Below are 14,770 nucleotides of genomic sequence, written 5' to 3' on the forward strand. Positions count from 1 at the left end.
TTCAACTTGAAATACATGTCCTAGTTTTTCAGATGTTATTTTTAAGAGATTTTTTAAGTAGGTATCAGTTCTTTTGTCACTCTTAATTTTATTAGATTTGCTTGTTTCTGAACACAAGTTGGAAAAGAGAATAAAAATGTGGCAGGCCACTTCTCCTTTCTTAGGTTTGCAGTCTGTTCTTCTGAGTTTACTTACTGTAACTCTTTCCTTCCAGTCCTTCAGGGTAAATTGTCTCAGGCACAGGGAATATGTGGGGCAGAAGAACCCATTTTGACTCATATCATCAGCTTGGCTGAAGGAGCTTACCTAGTACTAGTTTTTCTGCTCTGTCTCTCCTCCTGATTTTTCTTTTCAGGTCACGCTGGTGTGAGAGTTGCTGAGTTAAAATTCTGTGCACTATGAGTTTTATGGAACACACATTTCCATAATTGTGGAATTGCCTTTTGTATCCCTTCCTTTTGTATCCCTTCCTTTTTTTTTTTTTTTTTTTTGGCTTCAAGAACTCTAATCACAGATCAGGACTTCACTATGTTTGGTTTTAACACAGAATAATGTCAAAGAATTACCATGTCCCCACCCATATCACCCCTACTAAAGCACTGCCCAAGCTTCCTGTAACATGAGAAAGAATGACATCTTGAAAAAGGTTATCCTAGGAGAAATTGCAGAAAAACCATTTTGAAATGTTTATTTCTATTAAAAAGCACTTACATCGTGGTAGGTGGCCTCATAACTTTTTAAAACCACAATAAATGTATCAGACTTTACTAGATGATCAGTTAACAGTTTGTAACTGTCTTTCCACAATAGAAGGAAGATATTTGTACAATTCCCCTCAAAAAGACTTGCAAAGTCATTTTATTTGTTAATCTGTCTCAGGTGTTGAGAAATTTGAGTATATTTCTGAGAATCATTTAGTGAGAACAGCCTGTTTTATTTATCTTTGGCTCTATGACCTTATCACCATAGGCTTTCAGACTCCTGATAGCTCCCTTGTAAACAGAGGAATGCTCCTTTCAAATACCTTGCATAATCAGCTAATCAGAACAGTAGCAACATCCCAGGGAGATGCTGTTGCCCAGAAATCAATAGGCCAATGGCACACGTGTTGCCATATCAGTGCAACAGATTTCCTGCAAAGCTTATTGGCTTATCTTTGGGACTGCTGTGGCAGCTTTTTAGCCTGTCCACAGCTTTCATGGGGATTTTTAACTCGTACATGTATTTCAGAGCATGGTGTGCTATGCTAATGTAGAATTAACAAAACATGGCTTATTATAACACTGGGAGGTGGATGTAACCTCCTAATCTAATGCAAGTATCTTCAGTGTGTCTTGTAGGTCATCACTGCTAGTTGTTTCTTTTAATTTAACATCAGTTGAGATCATATACAACAAGAGGCAAATGGAGGCTAACACCTTGTTAACTTATTTCCTGATTGCTCCAACTTGACTGTTATGCTTAACCAACCTTAACCCTTGTTTATTTGCCCCACCCTCTGCACCTCTGCCCCAAAATTCCTTCGTATTTCTTCTTTGTGGTCTGGTACATAATATTAATTAATATTTTTAATAATATTAATTCATTTAATAAATTATTAAATAAATGAAAAAAATTTGACATCTTTCTACATGAAATAGTACTGAAAAAAATTTTAGCAGGAAAAAAAAACCTTCCATCATGTTTACATCTGCCATAAAGACAGCATTTAATCTCTGAACACTCAGTCTGAGGTATATGATTTGCCAATTTGAAAAGATTTAAAATTGAGTTTTGTAACAGTGAAAAAAAATGAACAGTCCTGAAAAGCCTTTTGAAGGTACAAGAAGTGTATGTGTAGGACCTATAGATGTAATTTCTATATATAATACAGAACTCCTTAATTATTCTACAAAATTGTAATACAGTCTGGTTTGGCTAAGTCATCTTCAATATATTATACTGTCACAGTTTTTAAATATACATATATTTACATAATTTTAATGTGCATTACACTATTAAACCACACCTTACAAAAGATGTCACATTTTGGTCATTGGATTTTCTCTGTTTCAGTGTTGTTATGCTTCTAGTTTTTTATTCATTAGAAAAAATAATAAAATTAATTTTCTGTTTCTGTACTAATTTCTAAGTAACACTTAACCTGTGCTAGCCAGCAGCGGTGTTGTTGTGAGGTTAGAAGTGTAATATGAATCAATTTGTCTATTTATGTATAATGCATATTGGCAATTTTATAGCAGTGGAAAAGAATCAGATATCTTTCTGAAAACAAGCTCTTGATAGTGCTTACCATTTCAGTGAAAGTTGCATATTTTAAAGGTATTATTTTTAAAAACTTGCTGCAGGGTATTATTTTTAAAAACTTAGCCATCAAAGTGCTGAATAGCTCCAAAGATTGAGACTCTACCATCTCTCTGGGCAATACTGGATACCCCTCCCAATGAAAAAGTGCTTTCCCTGCTTGGAGTTGCCTGTGTTTCAGATTTGTCGGGGTGTACCATGAAAAGATGAATGGCAACAGACTTCGTCTGGCTCCCTCTTCCCAGTACTCTCTCAGTAGGTAGCTGTAGACAGCAGTAGGATCTCCCTTCTCCAGGCTGAACAACCTTAATTTATCTCAGTCTCCCCTGAGGGAGAGTTCAAGAGGGTGCTCCTGTGCCCTAACCACCATGGTGGTCCTGCATTGGATTTGCTTCTGATATGTCTTGGAGAGCCCTAGACTGGGTGCAGTATTCCATACAATGTCTCACAAGGAGCTAAGAGAGGAGAAGAGTTGTGCCCTTGGTTTCACCATTGCTAGTACAGCCCAGCACACAGTTGGCCTTTGCAGGAAGGGCACACTGCTGACCCACGCAGCTTGCTGTCCCGTGGGACACTTGGATTGTTTTCTGCAAAGCTGTTTTCTAGCAGTTTGGCTCTTAGTCTGCATTTCCAGAGTACCATCATCCTGGGTGTCCCAGCACTTAGTGTTTGAATCTGGACTTCACTGAGTTCCTGACAGCCTGTTTCTTCAACCTCTGAAGGACCTTATCAATAGCAGCCCTGCCCACCAGTGCATTGGTTCCTCCCCCTAGGCTGGTAATATCCACAGCCTTGCTGAGGGTGTACTCTATCCCATCTTCCAGGTCTTTAATATGGGTGTTAAACACCATGGACATGGTACTAATCCCTGAAGGATGCCACAAGTAACAAGCCATCAGCTGGACTTTGGAGCCCTGATCACAACCATCTGAGCCTAGTGGTCCAACCACTTTCTCACTGAACTTATCTCCCACTATCCAGTTGATACTTCACCAATCTGCAAATAAGGTCTGTGCAGGACAGTGTGTCAAAGCCCTTCCTAAAATTAACACATTCTGAATATGACTTTTAATCTTGTCACCAGCGGAGAACTGTGCCATATAAGCAGAGTGGGAAATGAGTTCTCTTTCAATTTTTGCACCTTGTAGTTTAAGATATGCTTTACAGAAAGAGAAGTAGCTGTCTTTTACTGACTTTAAAAGGATATTAAGCTTATTCCTTTAGAAATGATAAAAGATCAGAAAAAGCAAATTTTGTAGAGGAAGAGAAAAAATGGGGATGGAGAGCACTGCAAGTTCTTGCAGTAGGTAAATTAGGATCAGTTTGGGGTTTAAAATCTTAATTCATAATATTAATTGTTTTTAGACATTTTTCTGGGTGGCTTTTAAAGAACTCAGTTTTCTTTATCTCTAACTTGATTTGATGAAAGCAGAGGGACCATATTTGTATAAATAGCTAACTGATCTCCAAGAGAAAACATTGTTTTCCCATAAAGCAGGCTTATGAGGCATTTTGGAGATCTTGCACATTGAATAAGATCTGTGTGTTTTAAAAAGAGTGTTTGGAAAACAGAATAGTGAATAAAGATTATAAACACTTATTAGGAAGGATCATAATAAATGTCATCTGTTATGTGTTCAGGTGTTGTCAATTGTAATCTGCTCTAAACCTTGCAATAATTTTATATTGCAGTAGAAAATTGATAGAGGAATTTGCATGTAACTTTACTAGCCTAGGTGTCTTTAGGATGTTACTTATGACTTTCATAGTTTTGGAAGTAATTATAGTGCTCTGTAAAAACATTTTAGTTGAGTACCTGATCTGACACATTTGTCAAAAGCAAAAAAGGAACCTGGTTGTGCAAAATTATTTTTGTCATATTTGCATAACAGCACCCAAAACCAGGCCCTCATGTTCGAATGTAAGTGTTCTGGGCTTTGCTTATGATACAAGCTAGTGGGAAAGATATTTTTGTAAATGAGTTATCTTATTTAAAAATCATCTCTCTAGATATATCATTAGTATTTTTAGTTTTCCACTGTTGTGACTGTTGTTTGGAATCGCTCTCATTAATGCTAAAATGAATGGGCATTTGTCAAATCTCATACCATAACTATAGTTATGACCACTTTCAGAATGTTACTCCCTTCCCTCCACCAGTATGATTTTGACTTCAACTTTTAAATGTTTGTCACCTGGTGTAAGGTGGATTTATGGGAGCGCGGTAGTTTTAGTGCCTTTTGGCTGGGTGTTTCTGATGACATCACTATGATCTAGGCACAACGTGTGACTCTAGTTGGTTCCAGTGTTAAATAGTTTCATAATTATGCTAGTTTTGGCAGTTTCCTTGGAACTTTCCCCATCTCTTTAATGAACATGTTTTACTTCTGGGCTTATGAGGCAACCACATGTTTGAGAAATTAATAACTTGCTTTTAAAGTTAACATTGAGCAGAGGCATGCAGATACAGAAAGCTTTTGGATATATGTGCTCTTAGGAATGTAGTTTTTATAAGTTCATGACCATTCTTATCATCTTCCAGTAATTGAAGAATATATTTGGCTTACAAAGTATCAGTAACTGTTGTGAAAAATGGTGTGTGTTCAAGCTCAAAAAACCCAAAAACAACCCATGCAGCTCTGAAATATTTTTGATAGTTGTGTAATGTAAAGAAATGAATGGATGTAATCTCAGATATAAAAAACCACCCTTTTTTCAAATGTTAGGGTGAATTCTTCTTAAACGTAGGTATACTCTGTTGCTTCATATGGATTAAGTCACATAGGTATATTTCTGAGATAAATTTGTTTTGTATTTTGACACCATCTTGGAACATGTACATTTTTGCTTTTGTTTAGGTCCAGCTTGCTGTAAATGATTTCCATCCGTTTTCCATCACAACAGACTTGTAGCTCTTGGAAATATAAAAAGCTTATTGTATTTAATGAATTTATAGGTTGAGATTTGAGACTTTCTTTCAAAATTAACTCTATTTGAGTGTTCTCTGCCCCTTTCCTTTAAAAAAACCAACCCACCCCCAATGTGCTAGTATTTATTCCTAGCTTTCTGGGTGGTAAAAACTTAAGCCACTCTTACTTAATCTTTGTCCATAATACTCAAAAATATTGCATAGATCTTACGTGAAGTTTTGAGAAGATGCATCAAACGTAGTAGTAGCAGTACATAGATGGAAAAGTTAAACTTAAATGTAATCAGGCTTGATACAGTTAATGCTTGAAAAAAAAGAATGCCTTCCTCATCTCCTTGCCCCCCCTTTTCTTTTTCTTGTAGTTGACATAAATATTAAAAGTCAAGTGTAATGTGATCCTATCCGATCAGGTCATTAAATTGTTGCAGCACAACAATATGTATAATCCAGGAGTGAGCTCAGGAAAGAAGGAAATGTGCTAATTGAGGTGTTTGGTCACTCTGACATGTTGGGATTTCTGCAAGTTTAAGCCATAAGTATGATGACTCATCTGAAAAAATATTTTCACATCATATGCAAACTGGTTTCCAAGAAAGAGTATAGTTAAAAGTTATTTAAAAAATTTTAACTTAAAAGTATGTGATCTAAGTTTTCTCAGTAGACTGGAGAGGAAGGTGGATTGAGCTTCACTAATTACAGAATATACATGTTGATGAAGAGGCTTCCATCACCCCGGGCTTAAAGCAAGAGCTTCGAGTTTTCATTAGGTCAGGTATGCCATGAAGAGAGAGGTGGCTTTCTTGTGAAATAGCACCATAGTTTGAAGTTTTGAGGGAGTCTTCAGGAGACTCTCATTCCTTGGTGAAAAGTACCAGAAGTTCATCAGAGAGGAGAAAACAACAAAACAAACAAATTCCCTATAAACAGAGTGGATACTAAATGCTCGTTTAGATTTTTTTATGCATTAGAATGAAACAGTCCTGTATGACTTCAATGACCAAATAACCATAAATTAAAAAACATCAAACAGCTTGTTTCAATTCTATATTTATTAATAACTGGAAAATCTCAAATTCTTTATGGTAGCTTATCCTTCTTTTAGAAACTATCATCTACCCTTCTAATATGTGAATGTCTGTCTTACGTAATTGCTTCAAATAAATTCAGGCTTCTATCTTCATCTTATTTTTTTCTGAGACTAAGATTGTATTGCTCTTTTTTCTTTTTCTTAGTGAAATGGTATTTCCACTTTATCAGAGAATTTCTGTGTTTTGTTGTTCCAAATATGGAGTGGAAGGGAAAAAAAAAATCTCTTCAATTACTTTTGAAGTTGTAGACTTGTGTTTAAAATGTATCATTACATGTAACTTAATTTTGTTTTTTCTTTTTTTTTTTTTTAAATGAAAAAAACCGGCTAAATCAAAAAGCAAGTACTGTGAAGATTCCATTTTGTAATTTCTCTGAGATTATTAAAAATACCAGGCAGCATGCAGGGAAACACATGATCTGTCCTGTACCAAAACTCAACACAGTTTAATCTGTTTACTTTTCTATATTTAGAGGACTTAAGAATATTACAGCTTAGTACTGTGGTACTTGACATTTGTTCCCCAAACCATCTTTTTGTGAACACATTGTGTGAACTGAGTAGTGCCATGACCCAGAAGGCATTTTGCATTGCAAAAGACTACATCTATCAAATAAGTAATTTGGCTTGGGTCAAAAGTTGTGTTTGCATCCTCTTTAGCCCGTTCTTTTAATACATTTACAAGAATATTTGTATTACCTCTCTTGGCTTTCTTGCACTTGAGCCCTGTAGTTAAACTGTCATTCTGGAATGTAATGGGAATATTAGTGGTGTATTTAAAATCCTTGATTCAGTTAATTAAGATTTTCCTGTGTCTGTAAGGCTTATATCACATTCTCTAATTATGAACCATGTTTCTGCTTTTGAATTCCTGAACTAGAATAAAGTATATAAAAGCTCAAGATGAGCAGGTGCCCTCAACTCATATATCTTTCCTGGGGTCATGTTTTACTATGATAGAAGTCTACAAAAATGTTTTGCCTTATGAATCAGCTTCACTTAGTGGTATTAGGAAGGACATGACTGACATCTTAGAACCAACTGAGGTGGTTTCATGAGTAGGCATGTAAGCTCAGACAATTAGGTAGTTTCTCATATTTGTTTCAGTAGTCTGCAAGGCTCAGTCTCTGTTTGAAGGAATGTTTCAGCAGAAATGCAGCAAGATGAAATGTGTTCAATTGAAATTAATATTTAAATGACTGGTTTCTTTTTTAAACAAAAGTTAGTGAAGGTATTAATTATGAACATTTTTTTATGTTGTCCAGCTAATTTTGTATTAATTTCTGTATTACAGGGTTGAATTGATGGAAAAACAGTAACAGAAGTTCCTGAATCTTGACCAAGTTGTTTTCCTCACATTTATTTTCTTTCTGTTTGGTTGACACAGCTGCTTTCTTTTCCTCTAGCAGGAAGACCACGAAAGCTGTGGTTCCAGTTCAACAAATCGCAGTACCACGGAAAGCATGAAATCAGCAGTAAAACCACGACGAGTTCAGCAGTCTGCTTCTCCTGACCCTGATTTGCCTCCAGGTAATCCATAATTTCAGAAGCTGGTTTGTATTTGAGTTGTAGAAAATACCTGAAGTTCATTCAGATGTCTGCAGTGTTTAAGTAAGATTATTATGTTTTTGTCTACCTATAAATCACATAAAGGTCAGTGAAGTACTTGTATGTTAGAAAATAGAACAATCACAAAATCACAGTAAAATATGGTTTAATGCTGATAATCTTTCTTTCCATTTTATCAAATTCTTAAATTTACAAAACTCATTTATAGTGCAAGGTGGCACCATAAAATGGCTTGAGTTGGAAGGGACCTTAAAGATCATCTAGTTCCAACTCTCCTACCACGAGCAGGGGCACCTTCCACTAGACCAGGTTGCTCAAAGCCCCATCCAACCTGGCCTTGAACAAAACTTCTGTGGGCAACCTGTTTCAGTGCCTCACCATACTCATAGTAAAGAGTTTCTTCCTAATGTCTGATCTAAACCTGCCCCCTTTCAGTTTAAACCATTACCCCTTGTCCTGTCAGTATATGCACTTGTCAAAAGTCCCTCTCCAGCTCTTGTAGACTCCCTTTATGTACTGGAAGGCTGCTTTAAGGTATTCCTGGACCCTTCTCTTTCCCAGGCTGAACAACCCAAACTCTATCAGCCTCTTTTATTCATGTTTTTTATTGAGTCTTGTATCTACTGGTAGAAATTCTCACCAATTTTTTTTCCCATTTGTGGAATTTGGATGTTGAACTTGGAGATATTTTATGATATAAAAATGTCTAAGGAATTATGTCTTCTATTTCTGTTGCCTCTGCCTTTGGATATGAGCTGTTGTTCTGTGCAGAAAAATGAAATTGGAGAGTACTAGAATGAATTGCATTTTGCCTTCTTGGGGCATGTAATTTTAGATGAGTAAAAGACATGACATAACAGTTTTGTGTTAGGCTTTTTTGCTGTCTTTTGTTACCAGAAAATTTATACTTGACTTGAATCAAAAGACAACGTTGAAATTTAGTGTGTAGAATATTGTATACTACAGGGTATCATCTTGCTTTGGAATGGGTACTTGAGGAGACAGATCTGGAGGCTCTTTTAGGGCTTTGAGATGCAATGAACTCCAGTGGCTTGGAATTGCGGGATACCATTTCCTACCATGGACAGCGCTTCAGCTCCGACTGCTCCTTGGCATTTGGTTCTTTGGGTCACACCTGCAAACCACAGAAGTCAAAGGCTTGCCAAAAATTCGATGATTATATTGCCTCCAGCGACATTTTTAGGATTTTTGTACATTAATTCCTATCTGGCAAAGTTCTCTAAGTACAATTGACTTTGGTTTTGTGTGGACAAATTACACTGTTTAGTATAGAACTTATGTGGTGAAAACTCCTAAACTTCAATGTGCACATCCTGCATTTTAGTAAGATTTTGAGCCCTTTAGTTCTACAGTATTCTCAGAGATGAAGCTAGGCAGAGTTTAGCTAAAAATGTATTTTGGTAACAATAGACCACTGCTAAACTTAAGTTATTTAGAAGTGACCAGTCTGATAATATCAACTCTCTGACTATAGAGCTACAATGTTTTTGGAATGTTGGATCTGAAACTGCATTTCTAACTCTTAGTGCACGGTGCAGCGTCCTGGGTTCTGGATAATTTGGAAAAAACATACTTGTGGATTTCGTATGACACTTCAGAAAATAATTTAGCTGTACAGATTTTCTGGTGTTTTTAGTCACTTACTGTAGAAAACCTATATTTTAGTGCAAAGTTGCTCATAATCTTATTTTTAAAAATTACAGGAGTGACAAGCAACCTCTACTTGCATTTTTCCCACTTGTATTTAAAACAAAGCCCTTTAAAAAAAAACAAACCAAAACCAAAAAAACCCCAAACCCAACAAACTCTTTATTATACGTGAGCATACTGATGTTTTTATTAATTTTTTTTTGAATAGGAAGGATTGCAATTTCTTAAAAGACTGGAAGGTATTCAAGAATTTGTCTTTTTTCCTTCTGTGGTGCTGGTTTTGTAATGCTTTTGTCATCCCCATCAGGAAAATGTATATTAGATTGACTTTGAAAGACCTTTGAAAGCAAGAAAGTTGAAAAAACTTAGGGCCCATAGAGTGATAACTTCACTTTCTTCAATGAAATTAGTAGCCTGCTTTAAAATCATAATTAAATACCTGGTTATAATTTTATAGTTGGTAGTTAAATAGTCTGCAAAATATTTCTATGGTGAAATTAAGAAAAGAAACTAAATGCTTTGCACTGGCTTCTACTTACATAGAGGTCAGTTTACATCACTCTAGTGATGAATATGGGTCTCTTATGCCTCTTAATTATTGAAATAATACATCTGGTTTTCTGAATTCATGTAACTTGAAAACATTATCATATACTCTGAGGTGAAAAGTAATATTTGAGTGTGAAAACAATGAATAACTACAAAAAGCAGAGTAGAGTAGAAGTAGCAACTTCAGTCTTTTCCTACTTACCTCACAATATTTTGATGTTCAATTTAGTTTTTTATTTGAGTTAAAATTGTGATACAAATGAGTCTTATTTAATGCAAGTTTCAGAAAACTACCCTTGAAGCCTGTGGGATTTAAGCCTGTATAATTAACTGGGTTTTTTCGTTATAGTCATAGTTACCAAACTATAACTCTGTAGCGTGTATTAAATGTATTTTAGATGCAGGTAATGTTATAAACATAGAAATTTTAAGGCTCACTTTTTTCCAGCGCAAATTAGTTATCTCCATACTTAGATTCAGTATACATAAAAGACAAAAATACGAATAGCATTTATTTCTTTATGATATTGGTAAAATATGAGTGCATACCACACGCTGTGAATTCCCAGATGAGGTTATTTTTCCAATCACATTATGTCTGAAAAAATGTAAATGGCTTTGTTCCCAAGAGACTTCAGTGCAGGTGCTTACTAGTGGCGTTGTTGACAGAAATTGGTTTTGATGTACCTCTCAGGGGTATTACTGAACAAGATGTGGATGTATCAACTTTTAGAAGGGGAAAAAGTAGTAGGCATATTAATTTTTAGGCAACTTGTAAAAAACTGTGAGGGAGCAGATAGACATAACATGAAAAGTAATGTAGCAACTGGTGTTCACTTTTCCAAATCTATTTCTAAATATCTTTCAAGTAAAAAAGTAATTGCTGTTACAATTCTTTGTCTACAATAATCCATAGTGTTCTATTTTCTTAATCAGTTTGGAAGTTAATTAGTCTCTTATGCTCTATTGTATTCACAGTATTTACAACTTTTTTATACTGTCTTGTATTTCTAGGGTGCTGGTTGACTTAACAGCTGCACAGAATTTAAAGAGTTTTAAGTTGTGTGATTTTTTTGATAAATAAAAGACAATGTTACTTAGTTTGTATAAATTTTGACTTTTAAAATAAAAGAGTGCAGGTTCAAAATAATGAATATATGGAAATAATTGAATTTATTACTAAATGAGTTTGGTATCATATCTTCCTTATCACTTCCAATAATTTGCTTTATTTTATAGGTTATGTTCAGAGTTTGATTAGGCGTGTTGTAAACAATGTCAACATCGTGATCAACAATCTCATATTAAAGTATGTGGAGGATGATATTGTTCTCTCAGTCAATATCACTTCTGCAGAATGCTATACAGTGGATGAGTTTTGGGATCGAGCATTTATGGACATTTCTGGTGAGCAGATAGTTTTTGATTATATGTATCACTGTGGAGGCATTCTTAAATTCATATAGAAATTTGCAAGTCTCATAAAAACAGCTCTTTATATCAGAAGTAAAATAATTTCTGCCTGTTTTCATTTTTAATCAGTTTTTCCCTGGTCCTTACCTTGATTCTGAAAAGCCAATTATGCTAATATAGATTGATTCTTAATGCATACTTGTATGATCACACATAATTACATTAGACGTGTTGCAGTCCTCTGCTCATACTTGCCGTCCTTTGAGGGTATTTCATTCTGTGCTTGCTGCTGGTGTGAGTGCACAGGCAAGCAGTTTCTATTTTTGTGAACGAGCAGTAGCATATTAAGGCATTTCTTTGCCCTTGTTTGTGATGATCTTAAAACTCTGAACTGGCTAGAGAGGCAGTAAAACGCGCTGCACTGTAGTGAGCACGACATACCAATTGCAAGACATGATACATTTCGCTTCAGGGGTAAAAGGAAACAACTTCTCATTTTTGTTTTGGTCTTCAGTATTTCAATGTTTCAGTCCTTGAATTGTCAGCATTCACCTCTATGTTTAGCTACTCTTATTGACATTTGGTAGAAGTGGAATTGTAGTGCGGTAAGAGTACTAAGATCACATAGAAGATTTCGGGGGAATTCAATTAATGTTTTCCTGGACATATTGTTTTTGGTCTGGCTGAAATAATTATAAATTAATATGACAAAATTACAAAATATGTTCCATGTTAAGATCACTGTAATAGCTCTCGTTTGTTTGGGAAGGTTCAAAAGAAAACTTTGGGGGAAAACATGCAAAGTTATTTCTGGGAGAATAACGAGAACGATATTTATTGCTCTTATGCTTCCACATGAAACAGTACTCTTATAGAAAGATCTAAGGTACAGCGAAGGGGTGAAAATTTTAATTGGGTGTAACTAATTTGTCCTCACTTCTTGCGCATTCAGCAGAAAAAGTCTGTGACACATTAATCATATAAGCAAGTACTTTGCTACTGATTTAAATAATGACCAAATAAGTATCTTGTATTGATTTCTTTTAGTTAAGAAGCTGTATGCACAATTTTTCTTATGCAATATATTTTTTTAACCTATACACTTCTTTTAAAAGCCACCGATCTGGTACTGAGAAAGATGATCAACTTTTCTGACTGCACAGTATGTCTTGATAAGAGAAATGCTAGTGGTAAAATTGAATTTTACCAGGAACCTCTGCTGTACAAATGCTCCTTCAGAACTCGTCTGCATTTCACTTATGATAACCTCAACTCCAAAATGCCATCTATTATTAAAGTAGGTATCCGAAATAACATTTTTTACTTCTCACTTGTGAGTTTTGAGATTTTTCAAAAGATACTTAGAAATTTTAAGTAGTATGAGAAGCTTATGCTGTTGATTTTTGCTAAAGGAATTTTTAATTGTTTTGTTCATATGATGCAATTAGTTTATCTACAGTAGCAGTATGTAAATAAGGAAGTTATGTTCTCTAATATTTCCTTTTTTCCTTGGACTTTAAAAAAAGCACAATTGTAAGGTGCGGTCTGCAGGTAATCTGTTAAAGAAAAAAAACCAGTTGTGTTCTCAAAGGTGTCTGCAATAAGATGGAAAGGATTTTTTTGCCTCAAGTTATTGTTTCAACTGTAGCGCAAACTCTGACGAATAAGAAGAAACTCGGGTGTATTAACACTGTGCAGTGAACCACGTGAACTGGATTAGCCAGTCAGACAGCTCCTTGTGAGCGGGGCTGTGAGGCTGTACACAGACATCCAACACTAGGTGACATCTTTAGGGTTCACAGTGCAGAAACAAAACACTGAGTTGATGGGGAGACTAAGCTACCTCACACTCCTATTTTTTTTTCTGCTCTGAATAGTCACAAATGTAAGGTTCATCTATCCTCCTTCCTGCTCTCAAAGAATATCAATGGTGCCCACTTAATTAGCTGAGAAGTTTTTTAAATTAGGAAAAATACAGTGTCAATAAAAATTAATCTCCGGATGTATGCACTGCAACAAAGTAGATTTTGAGATCAGTTTTGATGGGCATTTCTCAAGAATATAATTTAGAAGTGTCAGTCTTTTAGTTCATATGATTCAGGAAGTCCTGCTGTGAATTTGAGGTTGGGAGTTAATCTTATCTGGTTTGCCAAATGCCCCTGTTTGTTCTGTGTGCTGTACATCTCTATGCCTTTGGTTACTTTGAGCAAATTTGAAGATTCGTAGATATGGTAATGACCAGATGAGTATTTATCCAGCTAAGAATAATCACAAAATGTTGCATAGAATGCCTGGTGGTACACATGTTTGCAGAAGTTTCCTTTTTTCATATGTGTATCTTGATTTATACAAAGACTGATTCTTCATACTGGAAAGAAAAACTTTTATTTACTTTCTTCTTTATTCAGAGAAATGTGTAGCAATTTTGGAATTTTGCTTATTTTAGTTTTATAAATAAGTAGTTGTGTATTCAATGTTAGTAGGACTTTTAACTATGTGCCTTAACTTTGGAATCTGTGTGAACTCCAGTGATAATAAGGAATCATTATATGATTATCCTATATGCTAAGTTTGCAGAGCAAAAGTTTATGGCCAAATTACAAGTTTCTGACAGCCTGACAGCACACTTTAATGTAAATGCTGACAGTCTTCCATATACTTTGAAATTACAGAGTTGTAAAAATGATGATTGTTATTATTTTATTGCTTACAGTTTTTTAGAGGATATTGGACTAAAATAAAACTCATACTAAAATACACAGTGATGGTACTAATTTAATTAAATTTGTATTAAACTTTTTTGGTCATCTTTGTTGACCATTTATTGCTTCTGCCCTTTTTTAAGGCATATGTCAGTTTGTTAAAAGATGTCTTAACTTTTTGTTTTTTTTTTACGCTTTGATTTTGGTTTTGGCTGTGTTGCAAATAGTTTACTTAACACTTTTCTTTTTTCATTTGTTCTTTTTTTCTCTTCCTTTTTCTTCAATCTTTAAACATAAAATACTGTTTATTAAAATATTCAGAAATGTGCACAATTAAAATATTAGACATATGATGCTAGATTAATATTTAAGTGAAGTAATAATTGTTTATTATGATCCATAGAATAATGTCTAAAGATAATTATTTTTAAATCTTTATTCTGTTTTAATATTTCACTGCCATACCATTATGCAACAATTAGATCTACAAATCTGCTGACCCATGCAAATTTGGATTTGGTAACTTTCTGAATGGTTTTATGCGTGGAG

At 34.8% G+C, this 14,770-nt stretch overlaps 1 protein-coding gene across 3 annotated transcripts in view; it reads left to right on the forward strand.

Annotated features, from left to right (window-relative positions):
• The window catches only part of VPS13B (vacuolar protein sorting 13 homolog B), a 428,152-nt gene that overhangs the window by 33,274 nt on the left and 380,108 nt on the right, over positions 1 to 14,770 (forward strand). For 2 of the 3 annotated variants that reach the window (XM_051785196.1, XM_051785198.1), the window contains exons 4-6: positions 7,724 to 7,847; positions 11,346 to 11,513; positions 12,635 to 12,816. In XM_051785196.1, the coding sequence (XP_051641156.1) occupies positions 7,724 to 7,847; positions 11,346 to 11,513; positions 12,635 to 12,816 (474 nt within the window). The remainder of the gene's footprint in view (positions 1 to 7,723; positions 7,848 to 11,345; positions 11,514 to 12,634; positions 12,817 to 14,770) is intronic. The other variant, XM_051785197.1, reaches the window with a different exon arrangement.

Source organism: Manacus candei, unplaced genomic scaffold, assembly GCF_025592945.1.
Source record: "Manacus candei isolate 608988 ecotype Guabito, Panama unplaced genomic scaffold, ASM2559294v1 h1tg000019l, whole genome shotgun sequence".
NCBI classification, from domain to species: domain Eukaryota; kingdom Metazoa; phylum Chordata; class Aves; order Passeriformes; family Pipridae; genus Manacus; species Manacus candei.